The 21,455-nt window shown below is 38.1% G+C and overlaps 1 protein-coding gene across 9 annotated transcripts in view; it reads right to left on the bottom strand.

Annotated features, from left to right (window-relative positions):
- LOC101441268 (zinc finger protein 577-like) overlaps window positions 1-21,455 on the bottom strand; it is an 81,656-nt gene that overhangs the window by 44,705 nt on the left and 15,496 nt on the right. For 4 of the 9 annotated variants that reach the window (XM_071209614.1, XM_071209616.1, XM_071209613.1 and 1 more), the window contains 3 exons: window positions 19,524-19,709; window positions 17,894-18,020; window positions 17,212-17,307 (listed from right to left, as the gene is read on the bottom strand). In XM_071209614.1, coding sequence (XP_071065715.1) covers window positions 17,212-17,307; window positions 17,894-18,020; window positions 19,524-19,538 — 238 coding nt within the window. In that variant the 5' untranslated portion in view covers window positions 19,539-19,709. Of the gene's footprint in view, window positions 1-566; window positions 11,437-17,211; window positions 17,308-17,893; window positions 18,052-19,523; window positions 19,710-21,455 lie in introns of those variants that run through there. The other 5 variants (XM_058279406.2, XM_058279407.2, XM_071209617.1 and 2 more) reach the window with 3 other exon arrangements.

The raw sequence follows: 21,455 nt of genomic DNA, 5'->3' as shown, positions 1-21,455 counted from the left end.
TTTGGGTGGTGTCCAGCCTTCCCCTGGTGCCCTAAACCCTGGAAGAATTTTTTTACAGGCTGTTTCTGCCTGTCCTCTATTTTTCTGGGAGAGAAGAGTACCATGTCTATTTTGCCATTTTCCCAGAAGTCTCTGCTCAGTTCTTCATGGTTTCCTTCTTAAGACATTTCAGAACTTTGGCTTGCTTTTCCTGTTGTTTCCCTAGGTATTCCTACCTCTCACTTTTTCATTTCATTCAAATCTCAGCCCAATTATCAGTTTCCCAAAGAAGCCTTCGTTGAACGTCTATAATGTACACACACACGCCCATCATTCCCTTACACTGCTTTAGTTTCCATCAAAGCATTTTTCATATCCTGCGATATACCATATTGTTTAGTGATTTTCTCTCCCATAGAAAGTAGGAGGCCAGGACTTTGCCATTCTTGTTCACTGCTCTATCCTGGTGTGTTGCACAAAGTCATTAACATGTAAATACTTGTTGAATAAATAGATGAGAGCTTTGATTTTCTATTTACAATGGAGCAATCCTGCAATATATGAGGAAAATAATACAAACACTGTAATAATGATAATCTCTTTTTTTTTTTTAATTCTATGGAATGGGAAATCAAAAAATTTCAACTCCACAGAGTAAAATGTACATTGCTTTAAAAAAAAAAACAAAAAATAACAAAGTCTAATTTTTAATTGTTTATATATTACCTAACAAAGGAATAAAGCATCCTCTACCTTTCCACAGGCCTCAAATTTAGTAATTCCCAAATGAAATCCATTATTATCTCAATATTCTTCTCTTTTATTCCATTTCTCAAAAAATATTGCTATTATTTAAGCCTGGATATTTGGAACTCTTTTGGAATATCCGTGATAGCTATTGATTAGTGAGGTCCTAAGCCTAGAAACAACCCAGAAATTCTCTAATACAGTAAAACTTTCTGTCAGTATTACCTCAAAAACAGTTCTTTGCTTTAGATCATACGATCTGAATTACAAATGCATCCTCACTAGATCCTGCATGAGCCTGCACATCTACCTCATTATGTATCCTGTAGGTCAACAGTCAACACAGTACCATACCTAAAAACCTAATTTAGTCATGCAAAGTTAATACACTCATGTTAGAAATTACAAGAATGCTTTCAAGTTAAAATCAATAGTTCCCCCACTCCTTCTTCAGTACTCCATCACATGCTACTCTAGCTATAGTGAATTAATTTGTTTCCCAAATTCCATATTTTTTTGGTGCCACTTACATACACAAAGTGCTTAGCATATGAGCCAAACAGCCTCCGAGATAATACCCTATAATTCTTTCCCACTAATGTTCATGCTGTTGTGTAATTCTCTCCCACATTGCATCAAATATGACCAATAGGATGCAACAGAAGTGATGGAATGTTACTCCCAGCATTATAGAAGTCACCATGGCTTCCATCTCTGTCTCTCTCTCAGATTACTTGCCTGTGGGAGTCCAGCTGCCATGGCACGAGAGACCCTAAGTAGGCCCAAGTAGCAAGAAACTGAGGTTCCAACCAACAGGCATGTGGGTGAGCTTGTAAGTGGATCCTCCAGCTCTAGTTAAGACTTCAGATGACTGCAGGTGTAGAAAATAGATTGATTCATAAGAGATTCTGAGTCAGAGCCAACCAGCAAAGCTGTTCTCTGATTCCTAGCTCTTGGAAATTGTGAGATAATTTTTTTCTTTTAAGCAGTTACATTTGGGGGTAATTTATTACATGGCAAGAATAACTATACTATACTTTCTAGCGTTTAAGAAATATATCGTGAATGTTAAGATTATGGTCATGATTATTATCATAATCATTTTTATTGGTTTTCTGTAACCCAGTTTAAGTATCACCTCTTCAAATAGTCATCCAAGTCCCAGTTGAAAATTAGAATAGGTTTTCTTCTGTGTTCCCACTGTCCTCTGAGCTACTCGCAAGTTTCTCTTTTCACAACAGACTGTAACCTTTACTTGGTTGCCCTCCACAGGGAACTCTAAATTCAAGATCAGGAACTGTGTATTATTCATCCTGAGACACTCTAGTTCTAGCCTTAGACACTCCAGCTCCAACCTGTAGCGGCTTAGTATTATTTTTCTATTCCAAAAATAGATATTGGATTATGTTTGTGAACTTGTCTGTTCCTCTGGGCATATTAGATTGTATTGGATTCAGAGGTTTCACTTTTACTTCATTGAGCTGTGATTAAGGCTTTGATTGGGTCACCCCAGGCAGAGACTCATAGAGAAAATTAAATTGTAAAGGAATTAGTTGGAGTTTTGAGCTGGAACCCCAAGAAGTAAAAACTCAGAAGAGAACACAGAGAAGCAGATACATGAGGAGAAAAGGCTCCATTAGATATGGCAGAGGCCCTGGGAAGAGAGACAAGCCGTTCGCCTGAGAATCTACAGCTGACTTTGTGGAGAGAACAGAGCAGCTGAGCATGGAAAGAAATGAGACTTATTCCAGCCTACAGCTGATAACTGGAAGAAGCTGGGACCATAGAGACTTAAGATGAAGAGGAAGCCTGAAACCTTGCAGATGTCGGCAGTCATCTTGCTCCAACACATGGCAACAGACTTTGGTAAGGGAAGTAACTTATGCTTTATAGCCTGGTAACTGTAAGCTTGTACCCCAAATAAATACCCTTTATAAAAGCCAACAGATTTCTGGTATCTTGCATTACCATTCCTTTGGCTAATACACACTCCAAAGTCTGGAGCACTGGTATGCTGCACGAATGGCTGGATTTGACTCAGAAAACTTAATCTTCCCTCTTTCTACTCTTCCTTCCTTACTAAAAATACAGAGATATAGAATATAGGTAGCATGCTCCCTTATGTGTATGAAAGGGAGAAAAGGAGTCTACTATGCATGTAATTGCATTAAAAAAATACTGCAATGACAGAAGGGAATGAAGACAAAGTAGATGAGATATGGATGGGAGCAAGATTTAAATGGATACCTGTTCGTAACATTTTTATTTTTGAACAATGTGAGTCCATGACCTCTTCAAATAAATTTAAAATAGAGTAGACAAATAGACTCCCATACTCTGCACTCTGGTAGTGACAGTCCAGTTGTTCAGGATGACTAATGGAGTGGGAAGATCAGATTATGGGCTTTCTAGTCAGACAATATTATATATGATATATACATATGTGTGTGATAAAATAAAGGCAGCTTAAGTTCCTAAGAGTGAATTCAACCAATTACCTCATAAGGAGTTGATTGACCAATTATTGACTATTATTGGTCACTAATACAACCAAAAGTAAGCAATCACATATTATGTGCTGGGTATAGCACTCCACATTGGATAGGCAAGGAATAGCAGAACTGGTCCAGATCTCAGGAAGCTTACAGTTTGATTGCAGAGTCAATCTGAACTGAAAGAGTGAACACTGCCTTTGCAGTCAGTGCTCTGGAGGATGGGCACATTGCTCTAAGAAGGCAGAGAGAAAGAGAGGATTTGACCTCGTCAGGAAAAGCTTCCATGAAGAAGTGATAATAGAAATGACATTTCAGGGAAGCGGACTTGGCCCAATGGGTAGGGTGTCCGTCTACCACATGGGAGGTCTGCGGTTCAAACCCCGGGCCTCCTTGACCCTTGTGGAGCTGGTCCATGTGCAGTGCTGATGCACACAAGGAGTGCCGTGCCACGCAGGGGTGTCCCCCGAGTAGGGGAGCCCCATGCACAAGGAGTGCACCCTGTAAGGAGAGCCACCCAGCACGAAAGAAATTTCAGCCTGCCCAAGAACGGCGCTGCACACATGGAGAACTGACACAGCAAGATGACTCAACAAAAAGAGACAGTTTCCCGTGCCGCTGACAACAGAAGTAGACAAAGAACATGCAGCAAACAGACACAGAGAACAGACAACTGGGGGCGGGGGGAGGGGGGAAGAGGAGAGAAATAAATAAAATCTTAAAAAAAAATGAAATGACATTCCAGGGATGAGAAGAGAAGCATGTGAAGATGGGAGGAAAGAATAATCCAGGAAGACAAAAATACACTGACAAAATCTGAAAGTGAGAGGAATCACTTAACACACAGACCATTAAAAGAGCCCTGAGAGCCAGGGGTTCACAGGGAGAGAGAGCTGGAGATGGAGGAGGCACCGTTTCTGGGAATTGTGCCTTCACCCTAGCCAAGAGAATTGGGAAACTTCAAAAGGTTAAGACAATGGGTATCATGATGAGAACTGTATTTTTCCAATCTAAAAACAGCCACAGGTTTATTACAGGATAACATGTTGGAATTATGAAAAATTCCAAGTTCAGAGTCTGGTTGCTCATAGTAGCCCTTGGGAAAAAGAGATTTTGTTTATATTCTGGACTCAGGCTGATTAATAACATAGTCCTATATTCTCTAATCTACTTCTACCTCCCTTCAATACAGCTAAAAATGATTTTAAAATATTTGCATGCTTAATATTTTCCGGGTTTTGTTCTCAGCATTTAGAATTATTAAAATGTTGAATCCTCCTAACAACCCAATGGAGTATTGTTACTGTCTTCCTTTTATGGATAAGTAAATCAAGGTCCAGAGAAGGTAAGCAAATTGTCCAAGGCTACATAGTGTGTAAGGAATGAGACAAGATTCAAATCCAGGGTGATACTGTATACATGCTCTTAACAACTGTGTTCTGCTACCTCTAGGCCCAGAAAAGAGAGGGGCATAGGAGTAGGTGAAGAGTTATCCTGTGACCACAAAGAGGCTGGTGGTAATAAGGGTCGTATGAGCCAGGCTTAGTTATGTGCTGCATTTGCTTCATCATTGATATCCAGAATTGATGGGTAAGTAGAGCATCTGTTCCTTCAGTCTCAGAACTTGACTGGGGAGCCCATTCTGGGTTCCTGACCTACCGTTTCAGGGATATGAGGACTTGCTTAAGGTAGAATAGGAAATGTGGCTTTTTATGGACATGAATGGAATCTGAGAGCTGGGCTGCAGCTGAAGTGGGAGTGGGGTGAAGGAGGTAGGGCATCATCTTATTTCTGTGGTGGAGTGCGTTAGCTCTAACTCCATGCTGTTGAAGTGGGCATTGTTAGAAACTCTAGAGCACATCTCCTGTGAGTTTCAGTGTTTTTTATAAATGCAGAGACCAGGACACATCCCATTAAGGTTCTGATTTGGTAGGTCTGGAATTCAGCCAAGAAATCTGGATTTTTAATAGGTTTTTCATAGTTGTCAGACTATTCTCTGAGAAGAGAACCCCTGTAACATCCTCACCACGTATCATCACAGCTGGTTCTCTAAGCTGAAGTTCCACTTAAATGTCACTTTCTGAAAGATACTCTCCCTGGAAACTCCCTCTAAAATGGTAACCACTACCATTCTCTATTGTATATCTTTATTTTGTTTTTCTTTACTGCCTTTATCACTAAATGACATCAATTCTCCATTTAAGTACTTATTTACTACCTATCTCTTCCACTATCCTGCAAATTTTCACCAGGGAAGACACTCTGCTGTGTGCTGGGGAACAACTTAAAGATATAAAATACCAAGGAATTTATACTACAGGTACTATGATGGGTCCATCAAAATACAAACTCACAAAAATATAAATAAGGTACCATTTGTAGAACGTTACTTGAGCAATTTTTAGAGAGAGGTTTTTATTTCCTCTTTCATTCATCCTATCACTTACATGGGAAACCAAAAGAAGGGATTTTAGATAGTATATTTTCTATTTCTACTCTAATGCTAATAAAAATCTTCATCTTACTACTTATGTCTACTTCATTTAATAAAATGATTTGCATCATTTAACACTATCTCCACTGGTTGAAGTGTAAAACATTACATTTATATATGATCCAGCTAAATATTATCAGGGATTGGGGACATTTTAGATAACATTTTAATTCCTGATACTGAGAAAAGTGATGGTATACATTAAGTACTCAATGAATTTATATAGAGAATGAAGTCAATGCCTGGATATGTTTTTGTTTTTTGCTTCATACAAAATTCCTGGCGTTTTTTAGAAGGGTTGCTATCTTTTAAGATAGTGTAAATTGAAATGGTACGTGTGTACCAATTTTCACCAGTGCAGCAAACTGACATTTTCAAATCTATTTTCAATGTCCATGTGTTTTTTCTATCGTAAAACCATTACATACATTATCTTCTCTGTTTTCAGAATTTCTCCACTTAGAGATATGTAAGCATGCTCTATTCCAATTTAATTGACATATGTGAAAAAATGGTGTGTAGATCTCAGTTGACAAAAGATTATTTTGGACACACATCTATTCAGATACAAAGAGTATCACTCTTAATGCCAGAGTGTCTCAGACCTTCACAGAAAGAAGGAATTGAATGGATATTGGTTTGTCTTATATGCCTTGCTTTATATTCACATTTAACTGAGAAACTGCCTGTCTTCTCTGAGATTATTTTCCCTGAGACAGAATCCCCAAATATAGAGAAGATAACTTTAATTTTCCTTCATGAATGATAAAATGAGTCATGTCTGACATCAGTTATTACTGTACTGAACAATAATTCTGTTTTCAACTTACTTTGCAGCAAAAACTGAGTCTTAAAGTCCTCTATTAGGGTAGAGTGCTAGGTATTTTTTTTTTTTAAAGATTTTATTTATTTCCCCGTTGTTTGTGGTTGCGGTCTGCTCTCTAGGTCCATTTGCTCTGTTTTCTGTATCTGCTTGTCTTCTCTTTAGGAGGCACCAGGAACCAAACACGGGACCTACCTTGTGGTAGGCAGGAGTTCAATTACTTGAGCCACATCTCCTTCCCTAACTTTATTCTTGATTGCTTATTAGGTTAGGGTCATTCAATTCACTCAACAAAAAGCAATGCTCGGCTTTTCACCAGGGCAGTTTTACCAGCTTTTTGCTTTTACTTCTTTAAAGGTGTCACTCCACTGCATTCTGGCTTACATTGTTTCTGACAAGAAAACTGCTGTCATTTTTATCTTTGTTCTGTGTGTCTTTTTTCTCTGGCTGCTTTTAATATTTCCTGTTTTTCAGCAGTTACATTATGGTGTGCCTTGGTGTGGTTTTCCTTGTTTCTTTTGCCTGGGTTTCTCTTTGAGTTTCTTCGCTCTATAGATCTGTAGGTATACAGTTTTCATGAAATTTGAAAGGCTTTTCAGCAAGTATATATTATTTTCTTCCCCCATATCATTATGTACTCTCCTTCTGAGACTATAATTACATACATGTTGGGTTGTTTAATGTTGCCCTGATGCACTATTCATAGTTTCTTTTTAATCTTGGTGTTTCCTTTTTGGATAGTTTGTTACTGTCTTCAAGTTCACTAATCTTTTCTTCTGTGGTGTGTAAAGTTATTTCCATCCAGTGCAGTTTTATCTCTTTACATTGACTGGGGCCTTTTTATATCACCCATTTCTCTCTTTATCAATCTCATACTTTTCTCCTCCTTCTTGAGCATATGGAATTTTTAAAAGGTGTTTTGCACCCTTGTCTGCCAATTCTATTACCTATATGATTTCCCTGTCCCTAATTCTTCCTCAAGTTATGAGACATTTTCCTGCTTCTTTGCAGGCCTCAGTAAATTTTGACTGGATATCAGACATTGTGAATTTTACATTATTGATTGCTGGATTGCTTTTTATTCCTTTAAACATTATTTGGTTTGGGGAAGGAGTTAAACTACTTGGAAACTGACCCTTGAAAGGCTTGCAATTTATGCTTTGTTATGTGGGTTCATAGAAGTCTTTAGTCTAGAACTAATTTGACCCACCTACTGAGGCAATACTCAGAAGGTGGGTCACTTTGAGTACCCAAATGTTAAGTGGTATTTTCATTCCACCTGGTAGGAACACAAATTATTCCAAACCCAGTATGAGCTCTGAGAATTTCATTTTTAGTGGTTCTTTCCCCAGCTTAGGTATTTTCCTCAATACTTGTGCTGACTGCAAAGTAAAGACTTGCGGGAGAATATTCTATAGATCTCTGGAACTCCCTTTCTTGACCGCTGGGAGCAGCTTTCTTCTGTAGTATTCTGGCCGATGTATTTGAGATAATTTGCATTGCCCAAACCATGTCTCAACTCATGGAAATGCTTGAGTTGCTCCTCCTTATGAGGCACCCTGGAAACTCTCTCTAGTCAGTAAGCTGGGGCAAGGATAAAACTCACTTCATTTGTTTCCTTTCTCTGAGGAGTTGCTGAACTGAGCTCCATATTGTCTATGCCTGAAAAAAGTTCAATTCTCTGTTTTTAAAATGATTACAGGTGAATGAGTATAGACATTAAATATTTACTGTTAAAGAAAAGGGGGTTGTTGGAATTGGCTGTGAAGAATAGTGGTCAGCATTTAGGTGCCTTATGGCATATACATACTATACTCAGAATATGTTAATTTGTGCAATTCCAGAATAGGTACAAATTTGTTTTGCAGCATAATGCCTTTAAGACATTTAAAATAGTTCTTTTCCACTGCTAATTTGATGTATTTCAAGTACATTCCACGATGTTCATGTCTAACAATCAGTGTACAATTCTGATTGTAGCAAAAAAGTTAATGTTTTTGGATAATAATTATGATAGTATTTCTCCAGAAACCTAATTTTCCAGGTTAATTTAATGGTTACACAGGGATTTATCAAAATGTGGATTCTCTGAAATCTATGAACTTGTTGTGGCAGGCAGAATAGTTCCAAAGATGTCCACATCTTAATCCCCAAACCAGTGAATATGTTACATTACATGGCAAAGGGAAATTGAGAAGGTGAAATTAAACATTTTGGAACCACATAACTTGTTTCTTGAGTTTCATAGATTTACAGGAGGAGGGGAATTTTACCTCAGAATGGATTATACCCAGACCCTCACCCATACCTAATTTAGATGACATATGGGAATTGTGAGGCAAGATTTAGATATTTTAGGCTTTGAGTTGGTGCTGTAATGGGCTGGAACTTTTGGGATAAATGTATTTTGCATATGGAACAGATGAGAATTATTGGGGGCCAGAGGGTGGACTGTGGCAGACAGAATAATGGCCTCTCAATGATGTCTACATCCTAATCCCCAGACCCTGTGAATATATTAAATTGTATGGTAATTAGGACAGCAAATAGATTTAAGGTTGCTAAATAAGCTGTGTTTTTTTCGTAAGACAGATTTTTAAAAACATTAAAAATAACATTCAGCAGTCTTAAATTAGGAAGATAATCCTGGAATACCTGGGTGGGCCTGGGGTAATCACAAGGATGCTTAAATGTAGAAGAGGTAGGCAGAAGAGTCAGTGTTAGAGTGATGAAAGACTTGACTTGTCATCGCTGGTTTTGAAAATGGAAGGGGGGCCACAAGCCAAGAAATTCAGGCAGTCACTGGAAGCTGGAGAAGGCAAGGAAATGAATTCTCCCTATGATATCCAAAAAAGGAATGCAGTATTGCCAATTTGATTTTAGGCCAGTAAGAACCGTTTTAGATTTAGGACTCACAACTTTAAGATATTAAATTTGGGTTGTTTAAAGCCAACAAATTTGGGATAATTTGTTACAGCAGCAATAAGAAATTAATACAATTGTACTTCCACATTCACTATATTCATGGGTTTCTTCCATTACATAATGTGATTTACTAGCATACAGGATTTCATGTATTGGAGAAGCCTTTCCTACATTCCCAAGGTATAAGAATATGATATATGAATTAAGTTTGTGATACAACTTCCATCATTTATTGTTTTCAGGGGTATCTCTTTTCCAAGGTTTTTACACATTTTACCAAAGATGTTTCCCAAATTAAGTGCCTGTAGAGTTTTCTTTTTATGCTTCTCTGATGTCATAGTGTAAACTCTTTTGGGAAACACCATTACTTTTCTTCCTAAGGTTTTGGTCCTGTGAGAATTCTTTGACATCAGTTGAGATCTTATCTCCAGGCAAAGTCTCTTCCCAAAGGCTACATTTTACCCAAATGATCTCACTGATATTTAATAAGTCTAACTTCCCACAGAAATATTATCCTCAGCCACTGCATCTATAGTATTTCTGTGCTAAATGTGCTCTCACATATAATGCACAAGGGATTCTTGCTAATGGTTTTTCCAAATTTCTTATATCAAGGAATTTTTGTTCCTACACGATATCTTTAACATATAAGACATAATTTATTACTGAAGGTGATGTCACATTCACCACATTTGCAAGGTGTATTCCCTGTGCAAATTCCTGATTTACTGAAGTTTGACTTAGAAAAGGTTGTTCCATAATCACCACGTTTCTATTTCCTAGAAGCTCACTGATACTTAACAAGGTCTGAGTTCCTGAAGAAGGCATTTCCACAGGTGTGTTCAGAGTGTTTTGCTCCTGTATGAGTTCACTCATGTATAAAGGGCTATGATTCTCTGAGGAAGGTTTTGTCACCTTCACTGAATTTATAGCTTTCTCTCTTATATGAGTTTTCTTGTGTTTAATGAGGACTGACATGTGGGCAAAGGCTTTGTCACATTCGCTACATGAATATGGTCTCTCTCCAGTATGAGTTCGTTGATGTTGAATGAGCTTTGACTTGCTTCTGAAGGCTTTTTCACACTCACTACATTCATAAGGTTTCTCTCCTGTGTGAATTCTCTGATGCTTGGTCAGGTCTGACTTAAAAAAGAAGGTTCTTCTACAATCACTGCATTCATAAGGCTTTTCTCCTGTGTGAAGTCTCTGATGCGCAATGAGGTATGCCTTCTGGGAAAAGGCTTTCCCACATTCACTGCATCCATAGAGTTTCTCTCCAGTATGAGATCGCTGATGTCTACTGAGCCGGCACTTCCGGCTGAAGGCTTTTCCACATTCACTGCATCCATAGGGTTTTTCTCCTGTATGAGTTCTCTTATGTACCATGAGCTGTGACTTTATGGAAAAAGCTTTCCCACATTCATTACATTCATGGGGTTTCTCTCCTGTATGAGTTCTCTGATGTTCAGTGAGCTGAATCTTCCTCATGAATGTTTTCCCACACTCACCGCATGCATGGGGTTTCTCTCCTCTTTCAGTTCTCTCATGTCTAAGTAGTTGTGCCTTCCTTGAGAAGGCTTTTCCACATTCACTGCATTTATGTGATTTCTCCTCTGTATACGTTTTTTGATGGTCACTGAACTGTGACTTAGTGCTATCAGGTTTAACATATCCATGGTATTTAATTCTAGTAAGAGCTTTATCATGCTTGACATGGAGAGATGATTTCTCATATCTACTAAACTCATCAGAATCTCTTCCTGCATATCTTCTATTTGGAATAACAATGCCTAAATGAGATTCCAAACTTTCACAATGTGAGCCAAACTTATTGTGACTTTCTGTTAAGGGAACAAGACTTTTGATTAAATTGAAATTATTTCCAAGTGCATAAGTCTGCTGACATTTTTCCAAACTTTTAAGCTTGTTTTTGTTTTCTGGGTGCCACTGCATATGGTCAATCTCCCACATTTCCTCTAGGAAAAAGAACAATGAAAACATCCATAATAATTTTAGAGGAGAAAAAAAAGATACAAAGTACCATGGTTTGGACTGGCTCTTATAAGATTTCAATCTAAGAGAAATGTACCCTATAGAAATGTACTCTATGCTCTGTGAAAAAAACGTAATATTATAAAACAGAGAAAGGAAAATAGCTATTATAGAAAAGATCATGGATAGTGTACAATGAATAAATATAAATTGGGCAGGCTTTCAAACAGGACCTTGCAAAATGGGAACAGATGTAGAAAAGAAAGAAATTACAATTGGAATAAACAAGGAGGATGGAGGGATATATGACCTAGGATTGTAGGAGATGGATCTGTTCATTCTACCAGCATTTACTGAACGCTGGTGCTGAGACATTAAAATGACCAATACACTCTGTTTTCATGGAGCTGTCATGCTAGCAGGAAAAACAAAAAACAACTAAGCTGGGAAGCGGACTTGGCCCAGGGGACAGGGCGTCCGTCTACCACATGGGAGGTCTGTGGTTCAAACCCCGGGCTTCCTTGACCCGTGTGGAGCTGGCCCATGCGCAGCACTGATGCGCACAAGGAGTGCCGTGCCATGCAGGGGTGTCCCCCGCATAGGGGAGCCCCATGTACAAGGAGTGCACCCCATAAGGAGAGCTGCCCAGCGGGGAAGAAATTTCAGCCTGCCCAGGAATGGCGCCGCACACACAGAGAGCTGACACAGTAAGATGATGCAACAAAAAGAGACACAGATTCCCATGCCACTGACCTCAGCAGAAGCAGACAAAAAGAACAGGCAGCAAATGGACACAGAGAACAGAAAACTGGGGCAGGGGAGGGGGGAAAGGGGAAAGAAATAAATCAAATAAATCTTTAAAAAAAAAAACAACTAAGCAAAGAAATAAAATTACAGAATGTAAAAAATAGTATGAAGGAGGTGAGAGTAACAGTAGGTCAATCTTAAGTATAGCAGTCATTCACAAGAAGGAAAGTTGGATATGTGAAGAACTAGAGGAAGAAAAGTCCAAGAAGAGGCAATAGCCAGTGCAAAAACCCAGAGGCAGAAAAATCTTGGGCATGATCAAGAAACGTAAGAGGCTAGTGTACTTGAAGCATCCTGAGCTTGAGTGAAGGAAAAAACAGGTAAGTTTGGAAAGGAAGGCAGAATTGGATTTGGCAGGAATTGGATTTTAAGCTAAGAATGATGGCAATAAGCCACTGAATATTTTTTGGCAGGAAAACATATTCTGAAATATTACCAAAAGGTCACATGACTGATATATGGAAAATGAATTTGAGATATGAAATTGTAGAGGAGAATGGACATGAGGCTATGAGAGTTCAGGCAAGAAATATTATTAGCTTGAACATGACTAGTATCATGGAGATGGACAAATGTGAAACAGCACAGGGATGCAGTCTTGAGGAAAATAAAGGACTCTGTTAGAATGAATGTTGATGGTAGTAAAAGTGAAAAATAAAGGATAATTCTAGGTATGTGGCTTAAGCATCTTAGATGCTGGTGCCATTTAATAACATAAGGGGATATACTTGGTTTTTGGGAGGAATCAAGTGCTTCACTTTAAAGCACATTGAATTTGAGATGATGTATATTCAATAGGAAATATGAAGTACCTAATCAGATTTATTAGCATGGAGAAAGTTCTGAACTTACAATAACAATTTTAAGACATCAGTATATAAAGATTATTTAAATATTTGGAACTATATGGAGCTAGATGAGATCATTTAGGAAGAAAGGATAGAGAAAGAGAAGGGTCCAAGATAAAAACTTTAAGTACTCCAACTTTTAGTTTGGGGAGGAGGATATTCACAGAGCATACAAAAAGCCCATGTGGAGACATCAAATCATGAGTATACTGATCAAGTAAATAAGCAATATGGGTATTAGTACCCATAGTTTGGAATCAGGAAATTAGAATGTAGGATCTGTAGTATCTCATTCCAAGATTACCATGGTAAGATATTTAGTAACCACCTTGTTACTAAATTTCCCCTCTTTCATTCCAACTGTATAACAAAACTAAACTTTCCTAAAACATCAATTACATATTAAAAATACAGAAGTAAATACTCCAACTTTCTATGGAGTTGTGATACAACTTCACAGGGTACACTATATCAAAACACATATGTGCCCATCTGGAATTTAAAAATAGTACCCTGGGCCTTTGCACTAAGGTGGAGATGCAGCTGTACTGATTGGTGGAAGTCTGAACTTCACCAATCAGTTTAATCATAACTGTGTCCAGCCCTGGCACTGTCCAAAAGAACTTAAAACTCTCTGCAATGATCGGAATGTTCCACATTTATGTTTTCCAATATGGTAGCCAGTGACCACCTGTAGCTACATAGGACTTGAATGTGGCCAGTGATTACAAAACCGAATTTTTTATTTTACATAACTTAAAATATATTTGAATTTAAGTAGCTACATGTGGCTGGTGACCAATGCACTCACTGTTCAGGGCAATATTATATCCTGTATTTGACATTAATGACCTTCTTGATACAGTCATTCCCACATTTTTTCCTTTTTTTTACAACTAATACCATATTCTTATTTAATGTTTGCTCTCACACCATCACTGGCACCCATCAATTAAGAGGTTTTGAGAAATCACATTCCCCATCCAGGAACAAAACACTCACCAGCTTTATCTTCTGGTTCTCTTAGAATGCCAATCTATACCTTCCTCCTGTTATAATGCTACTATCCAGCTATCAAGCAAGGCTCCCCAGAAAGAGGCAAAACCAGAAAATAAAACCAAACTCATACTTTCTAACCTTTTTTTTTCTTTTTAGGAGGTACTGGGGATTAAACCCTGGACCTCATAAGTGGGAAGCAGGCAGTCAACCACTGAGCTACACCTGCTCCCTAACCCAATAATTAACATAAAATCCAGAAAAATCAGCCATCTCCTTTCACTCAGTCTCCTATAGGCCAATCTAGTAAGAGTCTTCTACATCACCTTCCTTATTTCCAATTTCCAAGTCATCTTTTTATATTATTATTGATTCCTGAAGGTTTTCATGAGCATTTTAATTTAAAATCCAACCATCATTCGTGCAGAAAGAATTCTATCATGCTTTCAGGAAAAAAAATCACTGTGTTCTCTCTGAAACACTATTGAAGCTCAATTTTCTCTGATTTTTAAAACCATCCCTGTCTGTAGCAGACTAATTTTGACAATTTGCACAGCCTTGTATTGAAACATAAATGCCTCATATTCAAATGCTATCATTTTAAAGTTTTATGGGCCTATATCAATCCTTTCCAACTGGGACATTCATTCATTTTTTGTCTTTCATTATATCTGAATCTCTTTTGGAGTATATTAGAATGGTGGTTTGTCAACTATAAGGATTAAAGCAGAATGGCATGGCAAGCCATTCAAACTTCATATGCTCAGGCCTCTCCCAAACCTGACAAATCAGATGCAGAATCTCAAGAGGCAAAATCTGTAGTTTGAAAAATCTCTCACATAGTCTCTGCACATCCTTGAATAAAAAACAAAATGAAAATTAAAGCAAAAGTGAAACAAAATAAACAAATCAAAACTTGCATTCAAGGAAGATATGGCTAATGGATGCAAGTGATATCATCAAGGAATACTATGTAGTCTAAATTTGAGTAAGGAAGAATAAGACAGTTTTTTTTTTCAAAATTAAAAAAGAAGCTTCATACCAATCAATAAACTAGTTAATTATAATCTATAACTATGACTGAGTTAGTGTAGTATGAAATTAAGGAGAGAGAGTTTCAAATATATACTGGAGGGAAGCGGATGTGGCTCAAGTGTTGAGGCCTCCACCTACCATATGGGGGACCTGGATTCAATCCCTGGGACCTTCTGGTGGGAGAAAGGAAGAGGTGTGCCTGCATGGTGAGCTGAGTGCCTGTGCAAGTGCCCACGTGGTGAGCTAGTGCCTGCGTGGTGAGACAGGACCTGCGCAGTTGGGTCACGTGGCAGGATGGTGATGCAACAGAAGAGAGACCGGGCCGGGGGGGGGGGGGGGGGTTAACCAAGGTGAAGTGCAGCAGAGACCAGAAACTAATGGGGGTGGTACAGTTGACAGGGAGCCTCTCTCCACATCAGAGGTCCCCAGGATCGAGTCCCTCTGAATCCTGGAGGAGAAGGATGAGAGGAAGAAAATAAGAAAGAGAAACAGATACAGAAGATCACATAGCAAAAGGACACAGACAACAAAAAAACAGGGTGGAGGGGGAGGGGAACTATATATATATATATATATATATATATATATATATATATATATATATACTGGAGTAGTCAAAAACTACTTTAAGGAAATAAAAAAAAGCTCAAGCTGAAAGAAGATAGTATCTGGAAGGAAAAAATTCAGCCTAATCAGAGGCAGGTAGATGCCAGTATTCATGTTACTTATTTGTAGCAGTCTGCAAAATATATCACAATTTTGCCTCATTTTTCTGACTCTTCTCCTCTCTCAGCCCAATCCTTCTCATTCTATTTGACTGGATTCTCACTTTCTCAACCTCTAAATATACATGGACCACTTGCTTTTGTGACTGATATTCATCTTCCTGTTTTCTCATAAAGTACAGAACGGCTTTACCCAGAGATGAAAACAGCCAAAACATCAAAAGAAAATTGGAATTAGCCAATGTATGCAGGAATTGGGGCAATACAAGCATAAATTTTCATGGCCTGGTTTGAGGTGGGAATTGAGAGCATGGAATTTTCAAAAGGTCTTTCCAAAACAACAAAAATTAATAGGAAAAGCAGAGATCTTCAAAAATAATAGAGAAAACAGAAATTTAAGGCATTTCAAAGGGGATCAGGAAGCACAGCAGCTTACAAGGAGAGAAAAGATTATCCTGGTTTCTAATACAGAAGTTGAAGGAAGTAGGATTTCACAAGATAATTGTTCTGAGTGCAGGCAATATATAGAATTAGAGGCAGGTTATACTACAAAAAGAGAGAACCAACTTCGGATTATCTATCAGAGTATGGAGAGTTTAAATCTTCAGGGAATATGAATATGTGCCGTCAAGGTGACAAGAGATTATCTGGGACACAGGAGGATTCTAATTTTTCATATAGCAGGAAATCATAGGGCAGCTACCCTGGTAGCTGACAAAACACACAGGGTTAGAGTGCAGAACAGACATTACTAGGGAAGATGCTGATTTTGAAGTCTCCACCAGAGAACAGAAAGCTTAGGTTTTGAGAATGAATTAGATTTAGATTTTCAGAAGATATGCATATTAAGCAGGAGATAAACTATCACAGCCTGAGAGCCAGGGAAGTAGACAATGAATAAATAGAGATGAGAGGTATGTGGTTTTTATATGAAATAAGGTGAGATTAGCTGTCAAGAAGGGAAATCAATTCTTTCAAAAAGGGCAGGGATACACACAGCAAGAAAGGTGGAAAACAGGAAGTGAGACTGATGCTGAAGAAGACAAGAAGAACACATAAGGATGGTGAGAAGAAAGGAACCAGACAAGAAATCAAGGTCCTAGATGTGAAAGACTACAAGCAGATTCAGAAGACTAAAAAAAAGGGTGGAACTCATTATCTTCAATAGTAGGCTAAGAAGAATAGCACAAATAACAATAGAGTTGAAAAAAGGATTTTACTGGTTTCTGGATAACATGAAGATGTACGAGAAGTTCTCCAAATGACATTTTAAAAGTGTCGACCCTTCACTCACCAATTGGGATTTTATTGTCATATGTCCCTATCTTCTTAGTTTTCACTCACTCACCTGGATAGGGCCAACTCTGGATTTTACCCTCTACCATCCATGGTGGTTCCCCTTGCTCCAACTTGAAAAGTGAATCTGGTTTGGTAGCTTGATACCCTAAAAACAGGAAGTCATTGAACGTTTTGCACCACATAATTATGGTTAGGAAATCAAGGAAAGGTAGAGAAAGTTTTATTTCAAGGATCACATTATTTATACTCCGGTAAAGTAAAAGCCTCTCACCCAGAAATGGAGAGCAACCATTCTAGGATCAAAAAGAGAAACCACTGATTGTACACTTTGGATGAACTGCTTTATTTATTATTTATTTTTCTATCTGGTTACATCATCGTCTTTTTGGTGCATTGCTTCATCTTGCAGGGGCCTGCACCTCATCTCTCCACGCAGGTCTGGGGTGCCTTTTTTCTTTTTTTTTTTTTTCACCAGGAGGTCCCAGGGATTAAACCTGGGTCCTCCATATGTAAACAGGAGCTCAACTGCTTGAGCCACAGCTGCTTCCCTGTATGCTTTATTAATATGTATCAATAAAAGTGATTTGTTAAAAAAAAAAAGAGTAAACGTCTATGCCCTATACCGCTTTAGTCACAACCATTAAATATTTAAGGGGTCCTACAGATTTCAAGGGATGAGAAAGAAAAAGCAATCGATTGAGCTCACAGTGATCTAATAATACTGAACTTACCTACTGATAGTAGGTTGTTGTAATTCTCCAACATTACATCCTTGTACAGGTCCTTCTGAGCAGGGTCTAATAATTGCCATTCCTGCCAGGTGAAGACCACAGCCACATCCTCAAACGACAATAATCCCTATAACACATCCCAATGCAATCTGAGGTGGCTATCAAGAAATGATGTGGAACAGACAGACAGGAACATATTCTTTTTTTAAGGAACATATTCTTATTTCCCCATGATAAATTATACACACTGTGACCCACATACCATAAAACCATGGAATTCTGCTAGTTAGTTTTCATTGCTTAAAAGAATGCTAATGTGGTATTTGCATATACGTAAAACAATGTGCAGTAAGAATGTTCACATTCATTTGTTTATAATACTGAAAAACCACCAATAATCTAAATGTTCATCAAAAACCCTTTACAGTACCTCCATGCTATGAAACCATGTAAACACTAAAACCACTGAGATCTATAATACTGATATTGAAAGATCTTCAAGGCATTCTCATATATGAAAAATCAAGGTCCCAAATGCTATATATATGACATAAGATGTAAAAAATGTTAATAGGATATACAATAGTATACATATACATATGTGTATATTAGAAATGCATATAAATATACACATAAATAAGGTATAGTCTAGTACATGTAAATTCATAGAAAGGGACTAGACAGAGACCCAAACTTAACATTTGTTAACTTTGAGTTAGGGGTTGGTCAGGAGAGAAGGTGAAGAGATACTCTCTTTCACCACAAAATACTTGAGTTTGCCAGACGCCCTTGCATGCAAATGCAGCCCATGTATAATTTGGGCAATTAAACATATGAGGACTAAAACAAGAATAATGGGCTTTGACTTCATTTTCTAAACCTGGGGTTAAGAAGGAATGAAGGGAACACCATCAATAGCTACACTCCAAGATTTTGTCAAAGAATGGAATTTTCAGCAATCTCCTACCGTATCAGAAACAAAAATCTTGAGAGAATTCTTCATGGAAGCCTATTTGAAGACCAAATAGTCCATTCCTTCTATTGAGTAATCCAGGCTTTATTTGTGGGTAGTCAGACTATCAGAAGGCTCTACCGCCAAACCAGTTTTTGAAAAATTTTGTCTATCTGAGTTCTACTTTCACATGACCCCTTAGCTCACTCCAAGAATATAAGAAAAAGTTAAAAGAAACATGCTGTGCCTTTATTCCAAGGCTGCTATTAAGGACTGTCTACCACAAAACTTCTCTAAAGACCTAGGAAAAGACATTTCTTAGGATCTAAAAGCAAAGAAATGTTTACTTCCCCTGAAGAAGGGGTTTGCATTCTCCTCACAGACATTGCAAATCATGTAACTTTTCATGCTTTCTTTTTATTATGGCTGCAAAGAAAAACAGACACAAGTTCGTAGCTAAGGAAATCCACAAGGTCTTACAGTCAGTCATGTTTCATCTTTAAGACTTTGACTGAACCCTATGACCTATTGTTGCTTTTCCTAATTTGCCCTGAGGTTATACTCTGTTTATTTTCTGTAAGATCCTAATTTTTATCAAAATATACTATCTTATTTAACCAATTGACTTTTATAAGCTTCTACAAATCCCCTGGGGGGAAAAAAGGATTAAAACCTCACCTGGGCTTTGGTCATTTTCTTCTCGTCTTAAAAAAATGTTAGCACCTCTAGGGTGTGTTCTATGTTCTATCCAAAAGTTGTAGACAGATATCTCAGATCAGGCTATTATCACAAATAGTGATTTTTCAAGCCTGGGAACTCATCCTTCTTCTATCATTTAAAATGTCTCATTCCTGTAGACTAGACCTGTGGATTGAAGAACAAATTCAATTATCAGAGGATATGAACCCAGACCCACAATTTAGTCTCTTTTGCCATTTGGACTCACGCTAACAAAAGTTCCTAGTATTCCATCTGCCGCTTTAAAACCTCAGAAGCTTTTACATCATGAGGAAGTCCTTCAGAGGAGGATATGGAATAGGTGGGAGGAATGCCCTGTTTGTTTGTTTGTTTTAGCAAAGCTGGGATAGAGTGGATGGGAAAGAGAAGACAGGAAACAAAAAGGAGTGCATGGTCTTGTCCACTGGCAAGTTCTACCAAAGAGTAATTTTAGGAAAGACAATATATAGAAGTGAAGGCTCTGAAAACTGACTTAAAACAACCTGAGGGGAGTGGAGGTGGCTCAAGTGATTGTGCATCTCCCTCCCACATGGATGGTCCCTGGTTCAGTTCCTGAAGCCTCCTAAAAAATAAGAAAATGAACACACACAGCATACAACGAGCAGACACAGAGAGCAGACAGCAAGTGCAAACAAGGGGCAGAGGAGAAATAAATAAATACAATAAATTTTTAATTAAAAATAAAAGGAACCTATGGCCACATGCTCCTCTAGTGTCTGTGTACTGCTCTGATACAATTACCTGACTTTGAAAACCAAGGTACTAAACAAATCACCATGAACACTGTCTTATTTAATCCTCAGTAATACTCTATAAGGTACTCTGTATTATCTCCATATTAAACCTGAGTAAACTGAGGCTTAGTGAGAAGGAGCGTGTTGCCCGGGACAGCATCCTTCCTAAGTAGTAGTGTGGGAATTTGAACTCACATTGGTCTCTCTCCATTAGTAATTTCCCTCATCCAACAGCCTCACAGTACAAATTTGTTCTCTTTCCCAATTCCTCTAAGAATGTTATTTCCCAGTGTGTCATAATGTGGTGTGGGCATGCAGTCAAAGTTATAATTAGGTCTTGTAACATTCACTGTTCACACCCAGCCAGCTCTTCTATACAAAGAGGAACACAAAGGCAGCCCCATCCTTGCCCTAGAAGCAGCAGATGAGAAATCAGTCTCCTCAAGAGTCAAGCTCTGGAGCCATGCTAGAAACAACACACATTTGGAGGACACTAACACTGTGAGGTCAATGTAAATTATGCTTTCACTGTATGAAGCAGTAAGTAATTCTCAAAGGCTCTCTCTAGCTCTCCTATACCCTTCAAATTCAGAGAGCTCATCTCCAAGCCAATCTCTGACACACTGATGAACATGCATATCATCTTAGGACGGCTTTGTCTCAGCCCCAGTCCTTCAATCTAACCTCTTGTAGTACTAGGTCCTGAATAATGGTGCCCAACCATAATGTAGAATGCCTCATGGGTGGGAGAGAGGTAAGAAGAGGCAATTATTCCCAGGAGCAACTTGGCCAATTTTCTATCATATTGAACAGATGTTCTATACCTGGAACATAGCAATTGAACTTACATGACATATCAACTACTCTTGATTGGTTAGAGTAATCTGGACTTCTTACTGAACTGAGGTTATGGTCAAATTCCCAGATGGATGGCTACCTAAAGTAAATAAGGGTTTTCAAAACAAGTAAAGGGAGTATGGCTGTCAGGATGACAGCCAGTAGTGTCTAATAAAATAAAATAGATACTAAAAAAAAATTGCATAAAATCAGGTATTGCTTTTGTTACAAATCCATGATAAGTACTAGAATGGAGAGGCTACTTCTACAGGCTAATAAAAAAACAAAATCCTACATATCT

The sequence above is a fragment of the Dasypus novemcinctus genome, chromosome 18 (genome assembly GCF_030445035.2).
Source record: "Dasypus novemcinctus isolate mDasNov1 chromosome 18, mDasNov1.1.hap2, whole genome shotgun sequence".
NCBI classification, from domain to species: Eukaryota; Metazoa; Chordata; class Mammalia; order Cingulata; family Dasypodidae; genus Dasypus; species Dasypus novemcinctus.
This window is presented reverse-complemented; position numbering and strand designations above follow the sequence as displayed.